At 36.7% G+C, this 23,408-nt stretch overlaps 1 protein-coding gene across 1 annotated transcript in view; it reads right to left on the bottom strand.

Annotated features, from left to right (window-relative positions):
* The window catches only part of prkcaa (protein kinase C, alpha, a), a 144,412-nt gene extending 125,064 nt beyond the window's left edge, over nt 1-19,348 (bottom strand). The window contains exons 1-2 of the mRNA XM_016273644.1: nt 18,983-19,348; nt 18,164-18,195 (exon numbers count right to left, since the gene is read on the bottom strand). Of these exons, the coding sequence (XP_016129130.1) occupies nt 18,164-18,195; nt 18,983-19,152 (202 nt within the window). The 5' untranslated portion in view covers nt 19,153-19,348. The remainder of the gene's footprint in view (nt 1-18,163; nt 18,196-18,982) is intronic.
* Between the last annotated feature and the right edge of the window lie 4,060 nt (nt 19,349-23,408).

Below are 23,408 nucleotides of genomic sequence, written 5' to 3'. Positions count from 1 at the left end.
GTATTAGTAGAGTAGTAGTTGACTGTTTGGTTAGGGTAAGTTTTAGTAAAATACATTTACATTTAGTAATTTAGCAGACGCTTATATCCAAAGCGACTTACAAATGAGGACAATAAAAGCAGTCAAAACAAACAAAAGAGCAGCAATATATAAGTGCAAATGACAAGTCTCGGTTAGCCTAATGCAGTACACATAGCAAGGTGTATATATATACATATATATTGCACACACACACACACACACACACATACACACACACACAAACAAAGAAAAACAAGTAGATAGAATAGAAAAAATAGAAAGCTAGTGTTTGTTTTTTGTTGTTGTTTTTTATTTTAAATAAAGAACAAAAAAATGAAAAGGATAAATATAGATAAAGTAGAATTATTATAGAATAGAAAGTGTTAGAGTTAGAGGGTCAAATAAAGGTGGAACAGATGTGTTTTTAGTCGTTTCTTGAAGATGGGTAAAGACTCCTCGGATTGATTTGGGCAGGTCATTCCACCAGGAGGGAAGAGATTCAAGAATTTGAGTGAACTTCACAAGGAATAGACTGAGGCTGGGGTAAAGGCATCAAGAGCCACCACCACACAGACGTGTCAAGGAATTTGGCTACAGTTGTCATATTCCTTTTGTTAAGCCACTCCTGAACCACAGACAACGTCAGAGGCGTCTTACCTGGGCTAAGGAGAAGAAGAACTGGACTGTTGCCCAGTGGTCCAAAGTCCTCTTTTCAGATGAGAGCAAGTTTTGTATTTCATTTGGAAACCAAGGTCCTAGAGTCTGGAGTAAGGGTGGAGAAGCTCATAGCCCAAGTTGCTTGAAGTCCAGTGTTAAGATTCCAGTCTGTGATGATTTGGGGTGCAATGTTATCTGCTGGTGTTGGTCTATTGTGTTTTTTGAAAACCAACGTCACTGCACCAGTTTACCAAGAAATTTTGGAGCACTTCATGCTTCCTTCTGCTGACCAGCTTTTTGAAGATGCTGATTTAATTTTCCAGCAGGATTTGGCACCTGCCCACACTGCCAAAAGCACCAAAAGCTGATTAAATGAGCATGGTGTTGGTGTGCTTGACTGGCCAGAAAACTCACCAGACCTGAACCCCATAGAGAATCAAATAATTAATTAATTAAGTAAGTAAGTAATTAAAGCAAAAGGAGCCCCTACCAAGTATTGAGTACATGTACAGTAAATGAACATACTTTCCAGAAGACTAAAATGTTTTTTTTTAATTGGTCTTATGAAGTATTCTAATTGGTTGAGATAGTGAATTGGTGGGTTTTGTTAAATGTGAGCCAAAATCATCACAATTAAAAGAACCAAAGACTTAAACTACTTCAGTCTGTGTGCATTGAATGTATTTAATACACGAGTTTCACAATTGGAGTTGAATTACTGAAATAAATGAACATTTCCACGACATTCTGATGAGCCTAACTGGATGGTGAAATTTTGATAAAGTGATGGGTTTGTTGAAACCACAAGCAGTTCTGTCTTAGCCAGGTTGAGTTGAAGGTGATGGTCCGTCATCCAACAAGAAATGTCTGTTAGACATGCTGAGATGCGAGCAGCTATCGTCGGATCATCAGGATGGAATGAGAGGTAGAGTTGAGTGTCTTCAGCATAGCAGTGATATGAAAAGCAATGTTTCTGAATGACAGAACCGAGTGATGCCATGTAGACAGAGAAGAGAAGTGGTCCAAGTACTGAGCCCTGAGGCACCCCAGTAGCTAGATGTTGCGACTTGGACACCTCACCTCTCCAAGATACCTTGAAGGACCTATCTGAGAGGTAAGACTCAAACCACTAGCGTGCGGTTCCTGAGATGCCATTTTCTAATAGGGTTGACAGGAGAATCTGGTGGTTCACCGTATCAAAAGCAGCAGATAGATCCAGCAAAATAAGTACAGAAGATTTGGAAGCCGCTCTTGCCAGTCTTAGGGCTTCAACAACTGAAAGCAAGGCAGTCTCGGTCGAATGTCCACTTCTGAAGCCAGATTGGTTGCTGTCCAGGATGTTGTTCTGTGTGAGAAAGGCTGAGACTTGGTTGAAGACAACTCGTTCAAGTGTTTTTGCAATGAAAGGTAGAAGGGAAACCGGTCTGTAGTTCTCTAAAATATTTGGGTTAAGAGTAGGTTTCTTAAGAAGTGGGGTTATACGAGCCTGTTTAAATGTTGAGGGAAAAACACCAGTGTGAAGGGTTAACGATGTGTACATGAACAGAATAAGGTGACATGTACTTGCAAAGTTACTTAAAGTCAGCAGAACTTTTATATCAACATCAAATGCAAAACTAGCATTTTATTTACTAGTAACTGGCATCTGTATTGCAGCCTTTAATTGTACAAATCTCTCACCATCAAGTAAAAGCCAAACCAAGATTTACTCTTGTCCAGCCACTTGCATGGTTACTTTCTTTTTTTTCAATTCAATGTTCTCTTTAGTTTGTAAATACTGCACTTTTTTTCAGTGTAGGTTGAATCAAATTAGAACAAACTTATACTAACTATGAAAAACCCTATACTGAATTCTACTAGTCTACTAAAAAGTCTGTAAATTTTTTAGGAGCTAATGTCTCCCTACAACCCTCTACATTGCAAGTAAATCGCATATGCGACTAAATCTTCACTCTGGGCGACTAAATGATGTCTAATGGCTAATAAATTCTCAGATTTTACTCGCCAGTGTGTGAGTTGGTGGCTAAGTACAAGTTTAGCACAGATATATTTTCACTCGCCGAACACTCTGACTGAGCACTTCAGAGTTTCACTCTCCGTCAAGCGATCTATGCTGTTTTTCAGTTCATCTCAATGGATGTGTAACGCACCTGTATTTGACGTGCCTTAAACTCTAACGTGAAGGCGCAAGACTCACCGTCACTTTGCCTCACACACACGCAGAGAGAGAGAGAGAATTGACGCGCTACATGTAAACCTATATTCTTTGTTGTATTTTCTTGTCAAAATTAACGGCGTTCCTTTGGAATTCTTCAGCTTTTAAGAACTGCCACTTTCTCACGTGGGCGGGACTAGTGTGCAAACGGCAATCTCATTGGCTGGCGTTCACCTATTATCGTCCCTGTTTTGATTTCCGCAAATCAGTTCGAGCGAACGCAAACAACCTGATTAATATTCATGAATCCAGCAGCTCATTAATCCTTGTTTTATATTGTTCTTATTAGTAGAATTCGTATCATTATCTTATTAGTATTTTTTTTACTTTTTTCCCTTTTTTTTTAAAGAAACACTGAATGACCAAAAAAGCATCACCAGTCCGGTTAAAATGACTAAGATGCATTCAAACATGGTTATCAAGTTTTAATTCTAACTACTAAAGTTCTATCTTTAAATAATACTTAATTATCATATTATAATGCTTGACTGACTGATGTTAAGAGTGTACTTTCAGATATAAAATATATATATATGTGTGTGTATCAGTCTGGCAAGCAAACAAAACAATTTACTAGCCAATGGCGATTCAATTGACAAGGTGTCCGTAGAGGGTTGCCCTAGATCCCTGATTTATTTATTTACTTTTCTGGAGCCCTGAAGTTTCACCCAACCTCCCTTTAACATTCTTGCACCACAATGTTTCAGATAGTGTACATTTGGTACTGTTATGCTAAGCAGTAGAGCTTTGTTACAATGGACCTCCATCTGCTTGCTTTGGCAAAGTAATTCCACCTCACTGAATCTTTATCACAGTGAAGGGCTAAAGCCCTGACTACGCTCACAAAGACTGTCCTGAGAGTCACTATAGCAACCTAAGCTTTTGTCTCCTGATAACACACCAAGTGTATGATTATGAGCCCAGAACAAAAGATATTTCCATTGTCTCAAGGCCACTTGTTTAAGACACTAGGCTCGGTAAGGCAGCTAACACTAGGGGAGTGGAAAATGCAGAACAATACACGAGACTAAAACCGAAAACACGGAATGGCTCAGTAAGGCAGCTAACTCTAGGGGAGTGAAAAACGCTAGACAATAACCGGCGAGCTGAACGGGAACTGAGTGGGTGTTAAATAGAGTGAGTAATGGCTCTCAGGTGAGCGTGTAATTAGTGAAGGCTGTGTGATCAGTGAATTCAGCTGTGTAAGTGCAATGGATAATGGGAACTGTAGTCCGGAGTGACATGTAACAGTCTGTGTAGTGTGAGAGTCAATGTAATGGTAGAGTGACCTCTACTGGTAATCGGCCGGATTCGTGACAAGTACAATCTATATCTTTCACTCCAGAGATATTTCCATGTGCCCACAAATATAATTTTACACCTTTAAGTTTCTCAATAGAATGAAAAGAAGAGTGAGCACATATAAAGGTAGTCTAGTACTCTGGGGAAACCATGTGAGAGGAAACCCGTGATGAAACCAAACATCTGTAAATAATTCAAAACAATGGAGAACAAAAATACCAAAGTAGTCCTCCTTAATTACAGCAATAATCTGCCAGTAATTCAATATCAAACCAATTATTAGCAGAAGTTATTACTCCAACACCTGTGTGATGTCATTAACAACAGTTCTGTACTCTTAAACCAGAGTGTTTCCAACAACGAATGTGCAACAAAAATACTTCTATTTCGGGAAACAGTTGTGACTAGCTAGTAAATTTTTCCAACAAAGCATTGTACTATTAAGCTGCAAATTACATCATTGTATGGGAAACACAACTTTGGATAGCTCAAGGTTAAGGATTAAGTTGTTTTGTCTTTTAATGTCACCAGTATTGACTAGTACATTTTTTTTATCTAAATACTCATGTTATTTTTTCATAAATTATCACAACATAAAGGGAAAATGTATAGTTTGTTTCCTAGAACTCTCCCCTGCCTTTTCTGTCTCCTTATTGTATTGCACTTTTTCACACAACGTGTGTGTGTATAAACAAATTTAACATAACTTTTTAGCTACAAAATTACAGAATTTATCGAAATATATGTCTGTCCTGAGGCATTACCATCCAAGACTAGTCGACTTCAATGCTCTGCCATGACGCTTTTAGCTTGACGTCGACTAGTCGCTGGTCCTATAGAGGGCGCAACAGGATTCGAAATCTTTGAAGGACTTCCACATTTACGCTCCATTTCCAAACAGTTCAAATGACAAATAAATGCATACTCTGACAGCGCTCCACAAGACGTGTGATTATATTACTGGATGCTTGAAATTGAACGGGAGAATGCACGTTTTAAACAGCTTATTGTACAGGTAAGTTAATCACCGTTCTAATCTAAGTGCAGTTCTAATCGCTGCTGCACTGTAACGCACACACATAGACTACAGACAGTAGCGCGTACATCACGCGCACAGAATCATTCAGCGCGGAAATGTATTGTCAATACTTTTCTTTGATTTCTCAGTAAAATAGCTTAGAAACTGAAAAGTTCAAGCATATTTTTCTTAATAACTAAATTCCACAGCTTCACTACTAGTAGAGAGACGCTGCCAGGTAGAATTAATTCAGACACGCAATCGCTCTCACTAATGCATTCATATTAATGTAATCTTTACTGTGCTACTTTATCTGTATCTGATTTTTCACATAAGTCTGAACCGTGGAACACACACTATTTATTCACTCATACACTTATTTATCTAACACTCATACATATCTCACACTCCTACACCTCAAATTTGCACATAATATACAGTATCTGTACATACAAAAAAAAACTGTCTATTGTAATATACCTGCACACACAATTGTCAATTTATATATTTTTATTCCTTATTTACTTGTTCTATTTTTATTTTTATTATCTGTGTTTTTTGTTCTGTCACTGTTATTCTGTTACACTGTGGAAGCTTCTGTCACGAAAACAAATTCCTCGTATGTGTAAACATACCTGGCAATAAAGCTCATTCTGATTCTGATTCTGATTTAGAATGAGCCGAAATCTGTGAGAAATATAACGACCCAAAGACAAAAGAACTGATAAAAAAAGCTGTTATAGGAGCAACAGACATGTGGGCAGCGCTGTGTCTTATGCCATAGCTGTGCACAAGCTGTTTATCACAGCTCCAGACTTATTTGTTCATTAATGACGTCATCAGCGACTAGTCGACTTTGACTCGACTTTCATCACATAAAAGTCGACTTCAAAAAATCAGAAGTCATTCAACCCCTAATACACACACACACACACACACACACACAATTACGGATGCATTACACGACTAATGTGTTTGCACAGGCACACGCACCAGTAATATACACTAATGCAGAGCTTTGCTTGATCTGTGCATTTATAATGTGGCTTTCCCTGAAACACCCAACCCCCCCTTTCACACTCACATCTAAACATCACTTCCTCACTGTATAACTCAATAGCACCAATGTTAATATCTGGAATGCTAATCCTTAGCTCTTCATGATATTCCCACTGCAGAAGTGAAGAATGACTGACTGTACAGCCGCTGAGGATATTACAACACTGTTCTACAGATTGTGCACTATAATGGCTGTTGCTGTAGAGCTCCAATGACCCAACACAGAATCACTACCAGCCACAACCAAGCTGCTTCAGATACTGGGGGTTGGGTCAGAGCATGATTTAGCATTGTGTTCCAGAATCGTTAACAGAGCTGAACGAAGGTCAGATATTGTTTAACAAAAAATGTCTTAAAAAAGCAGCAATGCTAAAAATCTTTGGTACAAGGGTTGTGACAGTGAGGAAATTTTCCCACCGGTTAATCGCCGTGTGACAACACCGGTAATACCAGAATCATTGTGGGGGCGGGGGCATTCCCTCTTTTCCTCGCTTTCCTTCACTTTTAAATAGCTTGTAAAAGCTGTGTGCGCATTTTACTTTCACTTTCGAATTAGCGACAGTTCGGCGTCAATTGCTTGAATGCAACAACAAAATACAACGTCAAACTCACTTTAGCCTATATATAAAACATAGAACTTTTATTAACAAAACAAATAAAAATACACCATGGTATAGGGCAGGCTATGCCTAATATAAAATAACAAATAACTTACATAAAGTTTAAATAGGTATACAAAACTTTAAATAGGCTAAGTAAACATGTATAATATATAACCAAATAAATTTGAAACGTAGAAAGTTTATTAGCAAAACAAGAAAGAAAGCTTGGAGGCATGGCATAGACCTTGATGTAAAAAAAATAAAATAAATGACACAAAGTTTAAATAAAGTAAAAATCAGCAAACTATGTGGAACCAAATAAATAAGAAACAAAATCACCTTAGATAAACGGCAAAAGTCAACAGGCTTTTCAAAATCCAAAATATTGCCAAACAGGCACTTTTGCATCTCGTTTCGAAACTAAATCATCCACCAACATCTTGTCTGTCTCACCCCACTCTTCTTGTCAGTCAGCTCGACTCACTCTCCTCACTGGATAAATGAAATCTGATCTGTGATGCGACTGTCGTTCGGCACGCTGCATTGAGCAGCCGCGTTCAGTTTTTAATTGCAGTGTCTGTTCTTTTCCTTAACTAAATTATTATTACTATAAAAAATCTAAACGACGGTGGGGGTCAGTGCCGTGGTGGGAAAGTGACATAACCAGTTTTGCGACTTAACACCGGTATCACCGTCAGCACTGTCTATCGCGGCAAAGCCTATTTGGTACCATGCTGATATTAGACTCCAAGGCTCTATGTGCCACTTAAAGAAACTAATTGAAACCTTGCTTATTTTCATTTCGTAATATGTTTTTTCCCTGTTATAATGACAAAAAAACATTTTGAATTATCCATGTTTTTGAAATTCAGAAATCAACGGTTGATGTCCTGGTTATAATATGTTAGCTGAATTTTACTTGCTGTCCTGTTTAGTCATATTTACATTAAGTTTTGGTATATTTTCAGCAGAATTTGATATAAGATTTAAAGAGTCGATTAATTTTAAGTGGTACTGACTTTAGTTGTTGTGAATATCTCTAATTTTACTCAGAGACGACTTATTCATTTCACCTGATATAGGGCTCGACACAACACCTCATAAACCTCATAAAAATGTGTCAATTAAACCAATCAATTGTCATACTGGATTTTGCTTCTATGAACTAGTCCTGGGATTTTTGTTCCATCACAACAAGACCAGTTCAGTTCAGTTCAGTTCAAGTTCCTCTGGAGTCCTTTGGCTAATAATTATCAAATGCATGTTTACCTTTAAGATAAACATTTGCTGCATTGGGCAAGCCAAATCATTCATTTGAATAAAACTTTTTTAAAAATATTTACTTTTTTAACGAATTGACACACTAGCACTAATATTTTTTCTCAGATACAAAAATGCATGGATCAAGTATGTTTCTGTTTCTTTCAAACTATCTGACTAGCTACAAATGAAAAATGCAATATTGCAAATTACATCTAATGCTGAGTGCAGTTTAATGATAATGACTTTTTTATGACTGTCTTTCAAAATAATATACAGCTTATGGACATGACAAAAGCTCTTTTTGGGATAATCACATAATCCACTGATCTTTTAAGCACAGTTTATACCTTTTATCCCCCACAAAAGAGAGTATCCATTAGAGTGAAATGTCCATATCAGAGTCTGAAATGTGATAGTCTGCCGCTCCTGGTGATTTCTCATTTGGTGATCTGCTTTTCAGAAGGTGTAGGGGTGGTACAGATGATTGGATGATCCCATAAACATGCATCCTACAAAAAGCACAAGCACTCAGAGAGGATTGGGTTAAAGATATGAACTAGGCATGAACAGATGACAAAGCTGTCAATGCACATGAAAAAATCTAGTCATGCACCAAAAATTACATTTTTGGCCGGGGGAAAAAAAAATAAAATCTGTGAAGCTCTGTATAGAAGCACTTTATTAGATTAAAATAATGCAATGATATGTTGTAAATTAATAAATTAATTTCATTTAATTAAATACAAAGTTATCATTTAAAATAAATAGTTAATTGCTAATAGTGAAAATATAATACATATTTTAATTTAACTAAAATTAATTAGATTAGACATTCTTTTTGATAATAAAATTTAAACCATAAATAGCTAAAAAGCTCAAATATTTGGAAAACAGAATTTGGGACAAAGTAATTTCCTCCTTCTACCATATTTGTCCAGAGATTAACCTCAACCTTTACTGCACTTTGATATTCTTGTAGCTATTTACCTATAGAGGCTAATGAATCAGAAGTCACAAATTCACAGAAAATAGCTTACTTCCGTGTTACGAGTTTGCTTGTTCAATTTCTGTCTCTATTGTAATTAAACAAAGTACCAAGTTTTTACCTTCATTTTTTAACATTGAGTAAATTATGGAATTTAACATTTTTGGTGAGCTACTGTTTTGCTTTAACACTGTCAGACTCAAGAAACATCCCTCTAGGATTGAATGTAAATGTAACACAGCATTAAAGAGCCTTGTTGTCACAGCCCCCCTCTTTCCACGTGACACTTTGCCAGCACTGCCAATACCTTCAGGCATTGATCGTGCATAATATGACTTTTTACTAAATGTAATATTGAGTAAAAAGGTACCTTTATATTGCACTCTTTTTTTCAAACAGGTGGACAGAGAACCCCCCCCCCCCTCCCCCATCCAGGCGATATTACTAAAATGTCTTTCCATATTGAGTCCACAAATAACCAGAATTTAGAATCCGGATTTCCCCGAAACGTTGCCACAATGTACTCAGCAATTATGTGGAAAATTTCAGTCACAATATTTATCTTACGGAGTACATTTTCTAACAAAAAAAGTGTACTAATGCTAAAGGGAACAAACAATATAGATTTAACATGAAAAGCCTGAGGGCAGCTCACCTCATGCATGGCTGAAGGATTTCAGCTTAAATATGGAGTTGCAGGTCAGCGCAGAAAAATCCACATGCTGCATTAAAGTGCTCTTAACAATGATCAAGGATCTGGACATCTGCAGAGGTTATTAAAACACTCTAACATGTATTTTTGTACTTAAACTTAGTGTATCTCTTAGTTAATTTTTTTTGTTTGTTTTTTTCTTTTTCTTTTCTTTCTTTCTATGTGGCACTGTATGATAAAGGTCTTCTCTTTGTCTCTCATTGAGACTTTATAAACAGGGGTGCACATAAGTGGTCCGCAGGTCCGCATGCGCGACCAAAATAAGAAATGCGCTGTGTAAATTAGTTCAGAGCACACGTTTGCGTACCGACATGGTTTACAGCTGTTAATGCACAATTACTATTTTAGATCGACAAACTGTACCGTATAAGATTTCTATTCAAACTGAAAGCATAAATCTAGGCTAACATTTTCAAAGCACAATGCAAAACTGTGACATTTCATTCACTGACGCTCTACAGTCGGGAGCGCTAAACCCTGAAGCGCATATGCTTACTTGCCGGCAACCCACCAAAATAAAAGCTTGCTGATTTTAAGTTTGAAAATGAAAAATTTAAATAATTCAAATTAAAAATAATAATTAAGGTTCAAATTAAAATAATAATAATAAAAATATTAGCATTTTATTTTTAAGTTTACTATAAAATAATTGTTTTTGTATTTAATACTCCCTTTTTAATTTAAAATAAAATAGTATTATCACACTTTATTTAATTTTTAAAAAGTGCAATGATATTATCACTATTATTAATTAATTTTGTATAGTTATATTTGATGGGTCACACCATGTGCCGTGTGAGGACCAAACCAAATCTCCAGGTTCTCATATGAGAACCAGGCTGAAAAACTTATGTGCACCCCTGTTTATAAAATTTTTCCAGCTGATTCCTTCCTTCTTTGTGGCACGTTTTGGAAATATAATCCGAAATTGGTAATGACATTCCTGCTCAATTCTACTACTTTGGTAAATGGTAAGCGATTTTACTGCAGGGATTGGACATACTGCATGGAAAATCATTATAAGTCACTTCTGAAGGCCATCATTTAAATTATATCACTAATTTAATCAGTTTAACCTGCTAGGCTGAAAAGCATATTCAAGAGCCAAACAAATCTAACGTTATTTTCAATGTAACTATCACCCTATTTTTATGCGAGTTTTGAAGTATCACATCGGAAACGAGTGATGGAAATGCCAAATTTCGAAAAAAAAAAGTTTTTACACTTGCTTTAGGTGGTTTTTGACTTGCATGGAAAAGAGTTAATACAATACGAATAAGCTCTTACATAGTGAACATTAAACCTTGCGTGACTAATTGGCTGTTTCTACTAATTAGGTTACCAATACCACCGTCATCCACTCAAACAACTTCCTGCTCAATTCTACTACTTTGGTAAATGGTAAGCGATTTTACTGCAGGGATTGGACATACTGCATGGAAAATCATTATAAGTCACTTCTGAAGGCCATCATTTAAATTATATCACTAATTTAATCAGTTTAACCTGCTAGGCTGAAAAGCATATTCAAGAGCCAAACAAATCTAACGTTATTTTCAATGTAACTATCACCCTATTTTTATGCGAGTTTTGAAGTATCACATCGGAAACGAGTGATGGAAATGCCAAATTTCGAAGAAAAAAAGTTTTTACACTTGCTTTAGGTGGTTTTTGACTTGCATGGAAAAGAGTTAATACAATACGAATAAGCTCTTACATAGTGAACATTAAACCTTGCGTGACTAATTGGCTGTTTCTACTAATTAGGTTACCAATACCACCGTCATCCACTCAAACAATCTGATGGAAACCTAATTCGCATTTTTGTTTTTTTTCCTTTGCGAACTTTGACTTTAGATGGAAACCCAGCTACAGAGAGCAAGATCACCAGAGTGGCAACAATTTAAGCAATATCTTTATTATATTAAAAAAATAACTGCTCCCAAAATGAAAGTTTTAAAGAGCACATAGGAGGGACGCATGACTATAGAATAGAAATCCAAGTGTACTGTGATGAATGCAATGCATATTTAAAACATAAAACAGATATGAAATAGATATGGGAAATCAGTTACTGCAGCAGTCATGCCGAGTAGATCTGGCTCAGTCCCAGTGCTGGCTCAAATTATGAGATCAGCTGTATATAAATCACTAATTTTATTAAGGTAACACTTTCAATCAAACAGTGACACAGGCGGGTAAAGTTTCAGACGGAAGCAAGAAGCTTTCTTATCTCCCTTTAACTCTGTAAGTTCTAAAAGTGCCCCAATGGCATGGCATGACATGAGTTTGATGGGGGTAATTGTAAGTCACATGAGAGGAAGCAATGACTCCACTTTCCTGTGACTGTCTTATTTGGCTGTCCATTTTTGTGAACATTCTGGAAATTGGCCTATAATGGGTCAGGTTGGGGGAAATAGATGGACTAATTACAAACTATACAACTCACCCACTCACACATTCTGTTATCTGTGAGCAAGAATTTTTTTTTTTTTTTTTTTGGTGAAGGTACACCTCCATATCTGTGATCATTGTGACACCTGCAGTGTTTATGGAGCCGGGGATTTAATGACTAACTATCTGAAAAGAAGGCGACTACTAAAAATAATATTTGAAATCACAGTGAGTCAGATGAATTACACAAGTTATTACATGAAAACATGAACAATAACTTGTTCAAAACTAATGATTAAAACTAATTTAGTGAAACTAAAACTAACCTTTTGCGGTATGGGAGGAAACAATATATACATACATTATATTAATAAACTTAATTTGATCTTTTAATAGCACTATCTTAATACATTAAGCCGTAGCCTATTAAGTGTTTATGGTTTTCTACGGGAGGTTTAAAAGCGCTTAAAGAGAGACTTTGCACATTGCGTTCATATTCTGCTGTTCTGTGCCACAGATTTGCGGGTCTTGTCTTTTTCTCCTACAGATGACTTGCAGGATCCTGCATGTTATAGTACTAAATTAGTTTTAATCATTTAACCACCACAGAGTCTTGTCTCCATTGGCAACATGCACGATTTGTGTGGATTGCAAGTAGCTGAGAGTGCAAGCGGCGATTGCAAGTGACTTCGTGATTTCGTTTTTTTTTTCTTGTCTTCACCACCTGGCTACTTGTGTAAAATGTTGAGAGATTCAATAAAAAAAATAATTAATTAATTAAATAAAATAAAAAAAGACTGCAAGTGACATCACTCGCGGAAAGTGCAGGTGTCTGAGAGTACAAGTCTGAGAGTGCAAGTCTGAAAATGAAAGTGCATGTCTGCAGCCAGACCCTATTGAAACCATGACCAGAAAATAATGCAAACCCGAGGTGTAACGGCATCACCACCTTGGGTGTGTAAGGATAAAAGAAACTAGAATACTTTGATCTCCTGAGAGGCAAACAATGCACTGGCATCTTCAGGACACCCCACAGAGGGGTGGTGCAGGAAACACCTCTCTCACATATGCATCTGTGCCTTTTCATCTCCTCCCTCCAGGTTTCTGACTAACCGCTTGACCTTAGTTTAAGTTGTACTCAGTTACGGTAACCATGTATATAATTTCAGTATTAATTAAGTTGTACGAAGCTGTCAGCTGTCGGGGTCTAGACAAAGGTGGTCTAGAAGAACCGCTGATTAATGTCGGAATATTACATGGGTAGCTGTAGGGGGCTAAACAGATTAGCCACAAACCTCTGAATAAGGATCAAACTGGCAAGTTTTGTGATCGTGGAGCCCACGCATAGCGGCCGCCGTGAGGCATCCTAAAACGACATAGATTCCTAGTGAACGAGAAAAAATACAAAGTAAAGAGTTAATTAGAATAATCGAATGTAAGAATAATCAGAGACCGACAAACAACCAATGTGCCTTTCAACCTAAATTAGAATTCAGATACTAAAATGGAGTCAGATTGAGTTAAACCTAAATTGAATAACTCTGCGCGCTGAAAAGACCGAACACGCAAGAGACCTTCATCCGCCACTGGATACCTTCGTTTGGCCAGGTGCGCGGACTTTACAGGTGTGCATTATTTTCTAATAACTCAATGGTCCGTCATCAATTATTCTTTACATAATTCATGACATGTGTAATGTACATATACTCAAAAATATTTAAAAAGTTTTTTAATATATATTAAGAGAGGTGTATACTCAATAAACAAGTTATCCAGTTGCGTGGAAAATAACTTTTTAATTGATGTTTATAACGCATTTTTGAGAAAATAGTAAAAGTTTTCAAAACCAAAACTAATAAGATTACAAAAAAAATTAGGAACTTAGCACATGCATTTTAAACTACATTTTTACAATGATATTTTTATTTTCTTTATCTTGGACACTTATTTGAAATTCACCCTAACCAGCAACTGCCATGAACGTGAGAATGAGAATGAGAGCGCAAACAAGGTCTCCCTCCAAGATGCAGATAAAAGCTATTCCCAAACCAGACCTACAAAACAGAATCTACATTGTTCATGGAATTCATAAAACGTAAACACTGCATACATTTACAGTATGTGTGTTAATCCTGACACTAATTATTTAAAACCACTTCAATGAAGTTCCGTTAAATGAGAGTGAAAAAGAAAGAAAGAGAGAGGTGGAGAGATTGAAAAAAGATGTCTGCGAACAATGTCAAGTACTAGTAAGTTGAGAATCGGAGCAAATTGGTTTTCCACCTTGAACCTGAAGCTTTCTTTGCTTTCAGTTTACCTCTGCAGAACACCACAAGCAGAGCAGGTTTTCAATGAAAGCTTCTTTAGTGCAATGTTGTAATCAATATGAAGAAACCATCAAAGCAACACAGAGGTCCACGTCCAGTTTATCTTTTTATCTAAGATATTAGTTGCAAATGTGTTTTTGACACCAGATTTCTTTCTTTCTTTTTTTTTTGTATGAAAGCTTTATTCTGCATCGGGGGGTAGGAATAGCTCTTAAGTTTACTTAAAAAATCAAGACTGGTATGTAGTTCATATATACTCCATCTGCATAATTTGCACACCACTATTAATGCTGGACAACTAGGGCTGATGCCCTGCAAGAAGAACGGAAAACACATTTGTCATTTTGGTATGCCTCAGGGAAAAAAAATGCCTTAAATGAGCAGCCCACGTTCTTCTGTCTCTTGCAATGTATCCGTAGCAGAAGGATGCACATGTTACTCTATGCATTTTCAGTTCTGGTGCAAAATTTTTGGCACTAATACTGACAGTGCAGGGCTCGCAAAATTTCTAAATCGCTGGTAGCCCTTCGGGCAGACATTCTTCATATTTTGGTAGCCCAAAATTAATTTAAGTAGCCCGAATACAAAAAAAAAGACATCGGCTAAACTTCACTGTGGACAAATCAGCATGATTAAAAACTTGATCACTTTTTTTTTTTCTTCAAATAACAAGTCAAGAGAGTAGGGGTGCAATGGATCACAAAACCCACGGCTCGGATCATATTGCATTATCATATCAGATTTTGAGTAACAGATCGTGTCATTTTGCAGATGAGCAAAAAAAAAATGGTTCTTTATTATTTAAATAACAGAATACTCTTTTGATACCACAGCAAAAACTAGTAGCATATAGCGATGTAACGATTCACTCAACTGATTCACGATACTGATTTCACAATACAATTTTCTCACTATTTTTCTTTTTAACAAAATGAGATTTAAGACAAATTATAAATGAAAAGGTGTCCTTTTATCGAATACAAAAAAAAAGACATCGGCTAAACTTCACTGTGGACAAATCAGCATGATTAAAAACTTGATCACTTTTTTTTTTTCTTCAAATAACAAGTCAAGAGAGTAGGGGTGCAATGGATCACAAAACCCACGGCTTGGATCATATTGCATTATCATATCAGATTTTGAGTAACAGATCGTGTCATTTTGCAGATGAGCAAAAAAAAATGGTTCTTTATTATTTATATAACAGAATACTCTTTTGATACCACAGCAAAAACTAGTAGCATATAGCGATGTAACGATTCACTCAACTGATTCACGATACTGATTTCACAATACAATTTTCTCACTATTTTTCTTTTTAACAAAATGAGATTTAAGACAAATTATAAATGAAAAGGTGTCCTTTTATTATTTCTCCAACAAAATGCTGCATATTTCTTTGTGAAATTTAAATATGCTAAATAATAAAGCTAACTGGAAATTTTTTAACAAATCCCAAATCAAATAATTAAATAATACAAATAAAATAAATCTCTTCATATAAACAAACTAATGCTTTGGCTGTGCTTTTTCCATTTAAAATCAGAGGCAACCACTGGATTTTAATCACGATCCAAACAAAGATGCTAAATACATATTTCGAAATTTGAAGCAAAACAGAATGGTTTGACTTTAGCTTTGTGAATGAGATGCAAATGTCACTTCCTGACAGCAGGTGGCGCCTATGGAACAGCAAGTATTTATAGGCTGCTGCTCCTTTAAGACCGAATGCACGGATCCAATATAATGATGCACTTGAGATTTCTTTTACCACTGTTTACGTTCACTTAAGACATAACTGACTGTGTTTACGAGAATACTTGCCGAGACAGTTATTTTGAGATAATTTTGTGTGTATGTGTTCATTCAGATGCAAGGATACGCGAAAGAGGAATCAATTCTGTGCACGCACATCGTCTGAAACGTGGCTCCCTGTGCGAGTTTGAATGAGTGCGCGCAGCTCCGAATGCGTGTGAATGGTTTAAAACACTTGAATGTTTAAATCGGCAAGACTTAGAAACACGTACAAACGATCAACTACGATCCGTTTTAACCCTACAAGCTAGTGAACAACGCAAATCAAGGAAGGAATTTTATATCACTGTTCAAGATAGCCCGTCGGGCTGGGCGGTGATACATTTTGGTAGCCCAACTCGAAAACACAATAGCCCCGGGACGTCAGGTAATATAATGATAATTTAAATAATGTGAAAAGAGACCTGCAGGGCCAGGGTGCTGGAATCTAAATTAGTCTTGCCAAGCAAGTATTGGCAGCTGAATCACAGCTGATGATCTCATGTCAAGAGCTCAGCTTTCAGGTGAAATGTAGACTCCTGAGCATAATACTCCACACATCTAGATTTAGCTACAACCAAAGCACCAGAATTATCAAGGGACTGGCAACATAGGTTGCTGACAGCATCTGGCCCAAAAGAGGAGTAATACACTCATGATAATCGCATTTGTATCCTTATCATTTGCATGACAAATATTTTAATTATCTGGGTCATTATCAGTTGAGCAAAACTCTGACTCAAGTATATAGAATGAAAATCAATAGACTTTCAGAATTATTTTCTCATGTTTTGGCCTTAATATTGATTTAAACAGAAGGCTAGGTAGTGAGTATACAGGGAACATGTCTATTCACAAATGGGGTAAATGTATTGTGATTCAATCACTAAAAACACATGGAAACGTAATGTATGTGACGTAGCACTGTGAAAAATTTAAATTAAAAAATCAAATAAAAATTTTAACAGTAAAAAACTGTTTCTTCTTATTTTATTTTTCTTATTGGTTATGCACATTAGGGTTTTAGTTTATAACTTATCTTGTAATGGATGTTTATTGCATTATTTTAGTGTTTTGTACTATATTTTTTCTGTATTGCAAGCTCCTTCTATATATTAGTATTCAGTTTTCAGATTTAAATTTCAGCGAAATTTCACAATCAAAAAGACTCATTGTCAACAGCATTGAGATCTATTAAGAACAGCTCAAAGAAGTCACTTTCAAACCAAGCAACTTTTCTGTTGGTCAGTATAGCAAATGTGTGTGACCATTTTGAACATGAGCAAAATCCTTGCCCTCATGGGAAGCTGACTGTGGAAATTCTGCAAAGCAACAGCAAATGTGGCTGCACAAGCGTAAAATGTGGGCAAAAAAATCCAACTTAAAAAAAAAATTCTATTCAATTTAAAAGATTATGTTACTCAAATGGGTGGTTCATATAAGTAGCTTCTGTAGATGAACTGTGTGAGAGGCTTTTCACTGAGGTACCAAACAGCTATTGGGTTTCTGTCTTTAAGACAAGAGTAATTTAACTCAAGGCCAGCAAAGGGATGCTTATGACAGACATTATTGCTCACATTTTGCCTGCTAATTTAGGCCTCAATCACCAAAAAGCGTGACTACTGACTACTACTACAATCTTCAACATTTGCTTGTTCTGGGGCATTCAACTGAGATGATCATGTGCGGAAAGGAAACGTTTCAAGATGATGTCTTGTGTTGAGGACCACGGCGTCATCTCCTTAAGTTAGGATCAATACAAATGGCAGAGAATAAGCAGGACATGCAAATCCATCTACTGTACGACTGCTTACCTTGGCACTGAAATCCTTGCTTTCCAAACCCCCTGATGAAGAGGAGAGAGAGAAAAACAATGCATTAGAGATCTGCCTCTCTAAATCCTTTAATGTTTACATCAGCTCAGTAAGCAATCCCTTATTTAAAAAGTACATGGACAGCTATGGCATCTAATGTTTGTTTTGTATCAATGCACATATAGGAAAACAATAAAAGGGCATGTGCTTTCACAGTGACTTTTACAGGGAGCCATAAATGTAATCATTAAAGCAGACCACACCTGCATGTTCAACTTTTTTTAAAGCAATATTAAATACATACATGCTGTGTTCACTATTTTTCACATCTGAGCCCCTCCCTAATTCCTATTTTAACTTTTATAAGTTACTAAATAAACTATCAACAAGTGTGAAGCAATGACTTGACCGAGCAGCTGAATGCCACACGGTAAGCCTGGACAAACTGATCACGCCCAAATCATGGCAACTCCAGTAAACGTGAAGCATGCAGAATACGGCAGTAGTCTGAAACTTAGTTCTGTCCCAACTTTAGCTTTAGTTCTGTCCAAAAACAAAAGACATTTCTATTACGAAATCAAGTTAAAGCGCATGAGCTGTGTGAAGCAGTTCTGTGTGACAGTCCAGTAAACTTTAAACGTGTTTATTCATGTGCGTTCTGAACACCGCTAAAGTGGAAACAGTGAGTTTCTTAAACCAGTGTCTGTTCCTAGGTGTACCCCTGGTAACAGGCCAGCTGCCAGATCTACAGTAACACTGTAATAATGTTTAAACTTATACCGATATTGCAATAATTAGTGTGTGAAATGATCTACTCACCAAATAAAGTCCGTGCAGTGACTGCAGAAAGTCGGCTGCTTGAAAAACCTCGCAGTAAATTTGTGGTTTTTCACTTCATGGACGTTTTTCTGCCTCAAAGCACCTTTACGGGCGAATCGATTTGCAACGTCAGATGAGGATTGCTCGTTGCTTTGTATGACATCAGCCATTGCAGAAACAGGAGAGAATAATTCCCCGCAGAGTATGTGGAAGTTGCTGTCAGATAAGTATAACGTTGTTTTTCTGCCTTGCTGTTTGTCCGTGTAGCGCAACAGTTGGGTGCGCGCGTGCGGAAAGGGTTTCTCTTGCTTTCGCCACAAAAAAACTGTGTGACAGCTTCCAGCGAGCGCTCCGCTTCCTTCTCGCTCGAGGTGACGTCACTGAAGTGTCCTTCTGCTGGGAGTGGATAATAGCGCGCGCCTCTGGATCATGAGTCCCGTGCAGTGAGCGTCATCCGGCGGTCAAGAAACCTGTCTGCAAGTTTCGGTGAGAAATCCGCAAGATTATCTTCGAAGACAATTTTGTTTGGACCTTCACTTTCTTTTATACCTGTAGATCATCAGCTATTCCATATCGCTGCTCAATCTGTGGAGGCTGCATGTCTTCTCCATGATGTCCCCAGTCTCAATTTGCCTAAGCAAAACATCCTTTCCTCATGCAGAAAAACTATGCGGATAGACCACCACAAGTAAAAGGTTTAGTGAAAAGCAAAGCTATAGCTAAAGGGTACAACACAATTTTACATGACAGAGCATTTGACAGAGGTTGGGCTGTTGTGAAATAGGGGGAAACACTTTTTTTCTCTGTATTTTTATATTGGGTATGACCAGGGCAGGATTTATGGGGCCGGGGGCCCCTGGGCTTGAGGTTATGCTTGGGCCCCATACCTATACTACAAATGCCCTCAACTAGAACATTATTATGGAGTAACACAAAATACAAAAAAAATTACAATATGCTTTCAGGTTCATATACTGTATACAATTAATAGGCAACATGTCTAGCCTAGTCAAAGTTTAGATGTAATATTAAATTGTCATTATAATACAATAAACAGGATGTGATCTCTCAGTTAAGAGATCAAAACCCTGAAATAACACTGAGCAGAAAAAAACAAAGATATGTATTATTATGAAAATGTATTGTCATATCTGTGTCCTTTTATGTCAGATTCATAAATTTTATAAATTCAATCTGAATAAAAAAAACATGTTGGCTATTAACAATCAAATGAAATCACTATAAACAAAATCCATAGATGGATTTTGCATAAGTTATGTTAAGTTTAAATACAACATTTTAATGTAGAAATATTAAATGATTGCAAAAATGAAATAATTAGCTGCTTTTTAAAATATGAATCTACAACCACCAGTAGGTGGCAGCAAGTTTTAATGAGTGAGTTGAATCCTTAAATCAACCGATTTGTTTAAAATGCTAATTCATTTAACTTAGCAAAGGACTGTATTTGTAGCCTGTTTGAACCATTTACTGGTCCGTGTAATGCTGAGAAACAAAACACTGTGTTGCTCGGAGACGCATTGATGGGGCAAAATAGAATAGTGTGTCTGAGAGTTACTCAGTAACTTGTTGTTTATTGTACATTTGCCATCTTGCAGATAATTAGGAAAAACAGGACTCTAGTTTGTGTGATAGGCTAACTCCTCTATCGTAGGCATTCACTGATTAAATGCAGGGTTCGTTCAACCAATACATTTCAATGACTTTTAAGGCAATATTCATGACCTAATGCTCCATTATTTTACACAAATGTTCAGATTTATCATAGCATATGCTAAGGAAAATGAATGATTATTAATGCTATTTGTTTGCTTTCTAATAAGCACAGGCTACGGCTGTGCCAGACGTTACTTCATGCAGAGAACATAAGTTAGGCTACATAATCACATAACTGAATGCCAGAATGTTAAGTATATTGTAATTTCCTTAGCCAGTATTATAAATTAAACTCACGACCTGAATTTCGTTTTAGAAGCAGTTTTGGTGGAAAACATTCAGGTAAAAAAAATGCTGAAGAAATGGAATAAACTGTAAATTAAACAACAGGGCCCGGTTCCCCAAAACGTTCTTATCACTAAGTAGTTCTTAACCTATTCCTTAACCTCTCTCTTAACGTTATGGCACGATTCCCAACAAGTTCCGCCTCTGTAACGTCGAACGTAAGAGGCAGCGTGTTAAGAAGCTTCCTAAGGGACACTTCGGGGAACACACTTAGGAACATAAACAACTTTGGTAAGATATATCTTTCGAGTCTTCTTAGCGCGCTAAGAGTGAGCGTTATCGGGGAACCGGGCCCAGATTAATTCTTAAAATTAAAGTTACAAAAGTTATTCAGTCAAGAGCAGTGAGTGATTTTGTCTTTTGTTGTTAACATTAATTAACAATAACCAATAATTAATTAGCATTGTTAAAATTAACATTTGGTATGAAAGTGACAGCAGATTTTAGTATACCTGCTGTCTGTCAGTCTGTCATACCAGCTGTCTGCTCAAATCTGCTCTTGACTAAATAACTTTTTAATATTTAATATGGATTAATATATACATATAATCTATATCTGTGACTTTATACATCATAGTATTTTGTTCCTGAATAGTAGCAGCTACTGTTAGTTTTAGGCTAGCCTACCTGAAAAAGTTAAAACAGTTTGTTTCATTTGTATCCTTGTGCTATTGCTAGTAACCTGTTCATTTATGACTGACCGTTTAATTGTCTTTATGTAACATTATTTATTAAAATGCAAGGTTGAAAACAATGAAACAATAACTTTTTCTTGAGGTGTTTGTGAGGCGGCTTCATGTGCGGGAGCTTTGACCGTAAGCGCCCAGAAATCTAGTTTGGAGCGCGCGAGTACCGAATGGTTTAAAAAGACTTAAAAAGACGTGCAAATGATAAACTTTTGTGATGATGCAACACTGACCGATTAGGCAAGTGACAGTCCTGTCAGCTGAGCGAAAGTCTTGTATCGCAGTGTGCAGCAGCTCTCTTAGTGCAGACCAGATGCGCTGATGTTGAGGCAATTTTGAGAGTGAGAGCGAGACGACGCGGTACAGCTGAACCACTCACGCTGTTTTTAAATGATTGACTTAATCTGATATTCTGTGTGATTTTTTTAAACTCATCTAACCTACATTGTATATTAAATAAATGTTTGAGGAATTTTCCAAACGTGCGAAACCTGCGAAAATTAGTAAAACCAAAATACGCAATCCCGCACCGAGATTCAGGACGTGATTAAACATATTCTATTATATCGAGATTTGTCAAATAAATTTCCACGACTTTTCCAAAGCTTTCTGGGTTTTTCATGACCGTACGAACCCTGTAAATGGCTATTTTTATTTTTTTTAATCGTTTTGATGAAATTTCTGCTCCACTTTGTGTGGAGGTAGTGAGACGGGACAAAGTCCCTGTAAATTATTAGGATATTCTATAGTCTTTGGAGAGGAGAGAGCGCTCAAAACTCTTCAGATTAATTTAGTGGAACATTAATATAATATAGAATCATCCTCTGTAAAGAAGTGAGGCGTGAACATGTGATAATGTATCATTATCTTTGTAAATGTGCGCTCTTTTGGGATAAAGGCTTAATGGAACCGTTTAAAGTAGTCATGTGATCACAAAATAATCGGCGATTCGGCGCAGCGCAGACGTGATTTCATGTGTCTTTTATCTATGGGAAAAAAAATCATAAATTCCTGTTTATGCTGTTTGATTATGGCTTCGAATGTCGTAGTTGGAAGCTGTTAGCCCCGGCTGGCCCGTGTGCGCAGTTGAAATGCGGCTAATAATTTCTGACTGGCACATAACTGAATAAATGTAAACGGGTTAAGGTGGGGCCCCCTACAAGGTGGGGCCCCTGGGCTGCAGCCCATTCAAGCCCAATTGTAAATCTGGCCATGGGTATGACAACTTAATTTCATTGCATTGCCATAAGGATTATGGTAAAAGTTGAGAATAAACATGAAGACATGAATGACTGTGCAATATTGAGATAAATAATATAAAGTAAAATGTTTTGCTTTCTTGGTTGTTGTACATGTTTTCCTAATTATAATTGAAAAGTAATTCAAATTCAAATGTTATGATTCAAATTCAGTTTGTCTTATTAACCGCAATTGTCGATAATCGCTGAGAGGGACGGGGCAATGTTTTTCAAACATTTTTGTTATAGCCTACTGGTTGAAAGTCGTTACAAACATTTGTTTTGTTTTGTTTTGTTTGTTTGTTAATCAATAATAATACATATTAACAACAACAACAACAAAAATCTCCAAATAGCTCTATGACGCAAACAATTAATAAAAGTAGCAACAACATGAGCAAAATCAAATGAGAAAATCATTAAATTAAGCTACAAAATCCCCAAATTGGCAACACTGCAATCTAGAGTTTGGGGTGTGGC

Source organism: Sinocyclocheilus grahami, unplaced genomic scaffold, assembly GCF_001515645.1.
Source record: "Sinocyclocheilus grahami isolate Dianchi unplaced genomic scaffold, SAMN03320097.WGS_v1.1 scaffold80.1, whole genome shotgun sequence".
NCBI lineage: Eukaryota > Metazoa > Chordata > Actinopteri > Cypriniformes > Cyprinidae > Sinocyclocheilus > Sinocyclocheilus grahami.
The sequence above is the reverse complement of the archived record's forward strand: the minus strand, read 5'-3'. Positions and strand labels throughout refer to the sequence as shown.